Genomic DNA, 7,942 nt, shown 5'->3' on the forward strand with positions numbered 1-7,942 from the left:
ATTTCCTACTCTCGTTTTGTTTAAGACCTAATATATTTACAGTTGCGGACTTTTATTGCAATTCCATTCGTTCTCTAAGTCATCAAATTGTCAACGTATGGTCCTCCTTTATTCTGTTTACTGGATCATCGAGCAATGGTTTGGAAGTCAGAGAAAAAGCCTTATTCTAACAAATCTTTAAGGTGTTCACGAAACTAATGCTATCGAGATCAAGAATGTCAATTTTAAAATCGCCGAATGTGATTTCATATTTTTTTGTTTTTAATCAGAAACTTAATTTAATTTATATACAAATTCCGTGTTAGAAAAATCGTGACACCTATTAACTGCCGACAATAATAGTGGGTTGTTGTTTCAGATAACAATAGTAGATATATGCCCTCTTTGTAAATTTGGGATTCGTCTAAATTGTATTTAATAAAATTGACTATTCCATGAAAGATACTGACTGCCGTCCCTTCCTAAGTCCATCAGGGACGGCAGCCGAGTCTGACTTTGTTTTGGAGATCCTAGCCCTTATTTCCTTAGCTGTAAAGGGCCTAAGGATGTCGTCCAACTCAATGGGCGGGACTGGATCTCCATCGATGTGAGGTAGCTGTACCACCGACTCGGTCCCCCATAACTCCTGGTACAGCTGGCGGATGTCATTCTCCTCGATCTGGTTGGTATCACCGTACCAACGCACATCCTCCCTCACATATTTGGCAAGCAGGCCTGGGTTTTTCTTATATAGGTCCTGGGTTCGGGCATAGACATACCGTCGGTAAGCATTCCTGTCTCTCGCCCTTTTCTTGGGATGTTTTTGCTTCCTTCCGCCCTTACCTGTTCCAGCCAACAGGTAAGTAAGCACGCACTCATAGATGTGATCGAGATGAGCCTGGGGGACCGCCCCTTGAAGTTCGAGTGCGTACTGGAGGGCATCCCGCAGCAGCTGGACAATTGCTGCTGACCCCGATGAGACTGCCTTCGATACATACACGGACTGTGCCAGGGCTGTTGTTATGAGTCTCTCTCTCTCCAAGCGAGGTCAGTTGGAGAGTCGGGGTCTGTTTCAATGACCACTATCTCGGGGACCTTCGGACGCCACGCAGGCTCCGCCGAGTCAGAGTCCGGCGGGGGGCTTACCGGGATTTCAGTCGCAGCCTCAGACTCCAACTGCGGCTCCTCACCCCCCGCATCCTGCCTTTCGCGACGAGCTCGGGACAACACTTCGTCGCGCCTTCTCTTGTAACTCTCCATAGTTCTCTTGTCCCGAATCTGTTTTAGGGTTTTGTTCGGCAGGAATTGCTCCATACATTTAGCGATGTGCCGCTCGTTCTGGAACCGAATCTCGAGATCTAACATCAGCGCGACCTCTTGCGGAGAGAAGACCCTAAACTTCTCCCCTCTTCGATCTCGCATCTCCTTGTTCCTTTCGGTCCCAGCAGCCCTGGCTTCGTTGCGAACGAGCGGGTGCTCGTGGACTTCATGCTGTGAAATTTCACGTTTTGTCTTGAACTCCTTCCCACAGGAATCACACTTAAACACATCGCCTTCAAGTGGGGGAGTTGGCCCAGTGCACTTGGGCATGTGGCATTCAGCGGCATGTTTCGACCGGTAGGTCTTTTGGCAGTTCGTGCACTTATAGACCGGTCTGAGGTTCGGATGAACCTCTGAAACATGCCTCACTTCATCTCTCAAGCTGAATGCCATGAAGTTGCCTCTTGCAGTGTGGAGACAAACACTGCACACCCGGTCAGTGAATGGCAACTCCAATAACAGGTCCGAGGAGGAGCCGGGTATCTCTATTTCTCTCTGCCCGGGCCTCGGCCTGAGTTGTCTTGTTGGGGGCGAACCCATCCCCCCTCGTGCCGTCTCATTGTCCGTGGACATAGCCGGGTTGTCAACGGTGGTTCCCCGTCGTGGCCTGAGCCTTCCCGGAGGGACGGAACCGTATCCTTCCTCCTCCGAGACTGCTCTCTCATTCTCTTGAGCCCCTTCTGTCCCCCGCGGAGGCAGGTCCGCGGGGCTTCCCCGATGGCGAACGGCTCCCGGTCCAAGGACCGGTCCCCGACTCTAGGGTGACAAAATGCCGGACCCTACCATCTCGCCCTGTAACGGGGGCCGCACCCGGGTACGTGCGGGAGAGTCTACTCTGACCAGACCAATCGCAAAATTGTGTGTGCTACCAGTCAACGCCTTTGAAGAACCTTTTGTCAACGCTATTGTAAAGGGGGGGAGAATGTTAAGAAATTAGCGTGATTTCACAATTCAAGACCCAAATCGACATCGACGCGAAATCTACCAGTTCATAGACTACTCACGCTGCAGAACACTCGTTTACCGAGTGTCTACGACCTTTCCTCGCTACTCGTATCTGGAGCGGAGGACGACTGCCGGCGACCATGAAACCAGAGTTGCTTTTTAACGTGCTAAAGGCAACCCGTGTTGATCTATTTATTTCCGATAAACTCAATTATACCAATATTTAGTGTTATAATTTAGGTTTTTGTGTTTGTTTGAATTCCCTCTTAGTTTTTTTTTTTTTCGAACTTTCACTGTAATACTCACGGTTTCAGATTGTTGCTTCTCGCATTGTATTTCTAGTACAAATACCTAATCGTAATTTCATCAAAAAAATCACTAATGCCCGAATAACGTTGCGCAAAGGAGAAGACTTTAATGATGTTAGGAGATTCGGTAGTTCCATGATATTTTCCCAACTTACTCCAGTATACGCTTTTAGTTTTTATTGGAGTATGGTAAAATTACCTATTTGTTTAAACAGAGCAACTTCAACCTTTGCTGAAAGTAAATCTAAAAATATTGAGACTTCTTTTGCAGATAAATCACTGTAATTGGAATGAACGAGCAAACGTAACAGGTCATCTTCAAAAAACTTGTTTTTTATTAAATGTTGTGATCAACAACGGTCTCCATTCGGAATGAAAAACCTTCATTTCACAAAGGCTTCGAACTTCTATTGATATCGTATTAGTATTAGATGAGCTACAAAAAACTATTAGCATACTTTTATAATCATCTCATACACATGTATATTTTATTGGTTCTCACCGAATCATGCCAATCGCCACCGTTCACACGCCTTGCATATTTTCTTCGTATATAATCTTTCATAAACAAATCAGCCAGTCGTATATTCACAAAATATTCGTCCCCTCAAACACTATAAAGAAGTAAAACCAGTCTAACAATAATAATTCTTAAAACTATATCTCAATATTCTTACTGCAGTCTTTCTAATTATAAATTTCTCACAAATTGTAGTACATATCACACAGCAAACTATGCAATCATGTGAAATATAAAAAAAGAAATTGAACCTAACTAGGTATACATTATAACTATCCTATCAAGCCTAAGTTACCTAGTTTCATCTGAACGTTTTCATTATTTAGACGAAATAAAAACAAGTGCCTACAGAAAATATTACACTATCGGTTGATATTGAAGACTTTCAATAAAGAGCTAAACTAAGTTCAGAAACCTATGGACCCGAATCTCGATTTTACAATGTGATATAGTAAAACCTGAAATAAATTTTAATATGAATCTTAATAAATTCATCNCAATAATTAACAACTGATCATCAGTAGTGTTGAATAAAACCTTCGATATATTAGTCGTATGATTTTGAATTACCTGCTGTCTTGAAATTAAATTGATACCATGATGGAATGGCAAAATATATTTTTCGAAACTTCGTATCATTTGTTTACAATAATCTGTAACTTGTTGCTCTCTTTCCAATTGTAATATTGAAGATACCATTTTGTTTGAAATACCTAATCGTAATTTCATCAAAAAAAATCATTAATGCCCGAATAATGTTGGGCGAAGGGGAAGACTTTAATGGTGTTAGAAGATTCAACAGTTCCATGATGTTTTTCCAATTACATCCAGTATACACTTAGTTTTTCTTCGGGAACGGAAGGTCACCTTTTGCCATCACCAATAATTAACAACTGTTTATCAGTAATGTTGTATAAAGCCTTCGATATATTAGTTGTATGATTTGGAATTAGCTGTTGTCTTGAAATTGAATGGTAAAATATCTTTTTCGAAACTTCGTATTATCGGTTTGCAACAAACTTGTTGCTCTAGTTCCAATTGTAATATTGAAGATATCATATTGTTTGAAATACTGTTAAGAAATTAGCGTGATTTCACATTTAAAGACCCAAATCGACATCGACGCGACATCTACCAGTTCATAGACTACTCACGCTGCAGAACACTCGTTTACCGAGTGTCTACGACCTCTCCGTCTTTCCTCGCTACTCGCCTCTGGAGCGGAGGACGACTGCCGGAGGCCATGAAACTAGAGTTGCTTTTTAACGTGCTAGAGGCAACCACGTGTTGATCTATTTATTTCCGTTGAACTCAATTATACCAATATTTAGTGTTATAATTTAGGTTTTTGTGTTTGTTTGAATTCCCTCTTAGTTTTTTTTTTCGAACTTTCACTGTAATCCTCACGATTCCAGATTGTTGCTTCTCGCATTGTATTTCTAGTACATTTTTTGGTCCTTCGAGCCGGTAGTGAGGTTTTAAGTGAATTTTCGTGAACGTAATCAGTGTTTCGTGTGTGTTGGTGCTCATATACTGATTTTTATTTGCGAGTACCGACATCTTCGGGTTTTTTTGTGTGTGAATTCGCCTTTGTGTTGCTTGACAACAACGCTTGTCCTGCGACGCTTGTTCAGTACTCTCCTTCAGCGCTTGTGCGTGAAGCAAGGTGCGCTATAGTTTCTCGCGTTAGTTGTTTCTCACTCTCTAAAATGGCGGCTAACAAACTCGCTCATCGTATTCAGCTTCAAGAGCAGCGCGTTACAGCCATTGCTAACATGGCGGCTAAAGGAGAAGCTGGTGCGTTTTCTGCAATTAATCGCTACACAGTTTCCTTCAAAATTGATCTTCTCGAGCAGACTTGGCTATCCTTCTCAACGATGCACATGCAACTATTCGATGGAAAATGTGAAGGCTTGTTAGAGACGATTTACGTAAAAAAAGATGTGTACAACCAATGCCTCCAACATTACCAGAGCGCCAGAATTTCTCTACTAGAGAGAAAGGAAGAGCTTGACAAGACTTCCTCTACCCCGTCGGGGACTGCAATGTTTGAGAATTCATTCGCTACCGGAGGTTCATCACAACTTCAGAAGTTACTGGAAATCCAGCTTCTTACCTTCACTTGGGAGTATTCAGAGTGGAAACATTTCCAACAGTTGTTCGTTTCGCTAGTTGGAAACAATGAGACACTCTCACCTGTCGTCAAGATGCACTATCTTAAGAAACAGGTGAAGGGACCCGGTGGAGATCTAATCGCTAGTTTACCAATCACTGGAGAGGCATTCGCTACGGCCTGGGATTTATTAGTTGCTCGCTATGACAATCCTAGACTGATGTTATCTGCCCATCGGGCCTTAAATGACCTCCTGAGTTCAACCACCAAGGCCATTGAGTCCATCAAGGGTCTTAACGTCACTACGGATACCTGGGATCCGATTCTTGTGTACCTTACTGTCAGTAAGCTTGATGATCGTTTGAGAGAAAGCTGGGAGAACCATCTAGGGTCTTCAACTGAGTTTCCTGCTTTCTCTTTTCTCACGCAGTTTCTGACGGGACGAGCTGGCGCTATGGAGACGCTCGAGATCAACACTCCTGTTTCCACGTCATCTACTGAGTCCACATCCTCCCGCCAGTCAGTGAAGTTCATTGCTTCTCGTAGCTCCGCTAGAGTTCATATTTCTACCGCTGCAGCCAGGTCAAGTAAGCCGGGGTTGTGTGCCATCTGTGAGAAGAAGCACTACGTTCTTTTCTGCCCCACTTACCAAAATGCAGATGGACCTGAGGGCAAGTTGGAACTGGTAAAACAGTACAACTTGTGTTTCAACCGTTTGGGGCGACACAAAATTGAGAACTGTGAGATCAAACAAGGGTGTAAGAAATGTGGCAGTCCACATCATATTTCTACCCATTTTGAACGCCCTTCTGAGGCTCGAGAACATGGTTCAACGCAATCTACCTACGCTGCCTCAGGAACATCGAACCAGGCTGAAACTCAACAATGACAATGACTATTCAAGTAAACTCTCCTGTGTTACTCGCTACTTCTAGAGTTTTGGTTTCTTCGCTACGAGGTCATTCGTTACCTGCTCGAGCACTCATTGATCTAGGCTCTGAGTTGTCATTTATCTCGCTACAGCTATTCAAGAGGCTTCAATGCCCTCGCCAACGATCATCGCTTTCGCTACATGGTATTCGAAATTCGTCTGCTGGCAATACTCTTGGAAAATGTCAACTTGAGCTGCATTCGCTACACTCATCAGCTGTGATACCTATCACGGCTCATATTCTGTCAACAGTTACATCTAATTTACCCTCATTCAACTGTCCAGCCCATAATTGGCCTCATCTCTCTGGACTACAGTTGGCAGATCCAGAGTATTTTTTGCCAGGTGAAATTGATCTTGTGCTCGGCGCTGTTCCAACTGGGCTAATTCTTGACGGAGAGATTCTGAAGGGACCTCCTAACACTCCTGTTGCACAATCTACCGCTCTTGGTTGGATTGTTTTTGGGGCTGCTGATCATGCAACCAACTCTACAACCGCTAAGGGGGGCTATGGATATCATGCATCCGCTGATGATGATATTCAAGAGCTTCTCGCTTCCTTTTGGACCCAAGAGACGATTCAGTCTTCTTCTACTGTCATTCTTAGTCCTGATGAGGCTGAATGTGAGCATCACTTCGCTACTACTCACGCCAGAGATTCTTCAGGACGCTATGTGGTTCGCCTTCTGCTGAAACAGTCTATTGAACGCTTAGTTCACTCTACTACAACTTTATGAGTGAGTATGAACAACTTGATCATATGAGAGTTGCTTCCTCTGTTTCAGCTAGCAAACCACACTTGTATCTGCCTCACCATGGCGTCCTGAAGGAGCATAGTACGACTACCAAACTCAGGGTAGTATTCAACGGCTCCTGCAATACCTCTGCTGGTGCTTCACTGAACGATGTACTTCATCCTGGTCCTAAAATCCAGATTGACCTCTCCGACGTTCTTCTCTGGATCAGACGACACCGCCACGTATTCGCTACTGACATCACCAAGATGTTTAGACAGATTAAGGTGCATCCGCTAAATTGGGATTTGCAACGCATCCTCTGGGTTAATTCGCAACAACAGGTAGTACCTTATTATCTTACAGTTACTTATGGCACCCGTTGAGCACCTTTTCTAGCAGTACGTATGCTTTTGCAACTGGTCCAAGATGAAGGAATAAAGTTTTCCCTCGCTGTAGAGCCGCTCACGAAGGGTCGCTACGTAGACGACTGATTCGCCACAAGAAGCCGCTAAAATCGCTAACCAGCTAATTGAAATCTGTACTTCTGGAGGTTTTCCGCTCGCAAAGTGGGCCAGCAACTTTGATGAGCTACTTCAACAAGTCTTTACAACGGATAGATCACCTGCAAGTTCAACCAGCTTTGAAGAGACTACCATCAAGGTGCTGGGATTAAATTGGCACCATTCAGCAGATAAGTTTAAATTCTCTTATCATTTTTCTATTGAAAAGGCAGTTACAAAGCGATCTATTCTCTCTGAAACAGCTCGCCTATTCGATCCTCTTGGATTTCTCGCTCCTGTGGTTGTACGAGCCAAAATGCTGATGCAAGAATTGTAGCTTGAAAAAGTTACTTGGGATGAACCGCTCTCTCCTACGCTAGTGCAAAAGTGGAATATATTCAGAGAAAACCTCGCTAATATCGAGTCAATCAGCAGAAGTGTACCTGAAGGTTATCTCGCCTGACGGAAGTCCTACAGTCTCGCTTGTGTGTGCTAAAATTCAAGTTGCACCTCTACAACACACTACAATTCCACGCTTAGAATTAAACGCTGCAGTAATACTCGCTATGTGAGTAAAACACTTGAGCTT

At 43.6% G+C, this 7,942-nt stretch overlaps 1 protein-coding gene across 1 annotated transcript; it reads right to left on the minus strand.

The window, feature by feature from the left end:
• Window positions 1-427: 427 nt before the first annotated feature.
• LOC108733232 lies at window positions 428-1,872 on the minus strand. Its single transcript, XM_018464321.1, has 2 exons — window positions 1,024-1,872; window positions 428-982 (listed from the first exon to the last, which is right to left on the minus strand). Exons 1-2 carry the CDS (start codon window positions 1,870-1,872, stop codon window positions 428-430), a joined length of 1,404 nt encoding a protein of 467 aa, XP_018319823.1.
• Window positions 1,873-7,942: the final 6,070 nt, after the last annotated feature.

This window comes from Agrilus planipennis, unplaced genomic scaffold (genome assembly GCF_000699045.2).
Source record: "Agrilus planipennis isolate EAB-ADULT unplaced genomic scaffold, Apla_2.0 scaffold76, whole genome shotgun sequence".
Classification (NCBI taxonomy): Eukaryota; Metazoa; Arthropoda; class Insecta; order Coleoptera; family Buprestidae; genus Agrilus; species Agrilus planipennis.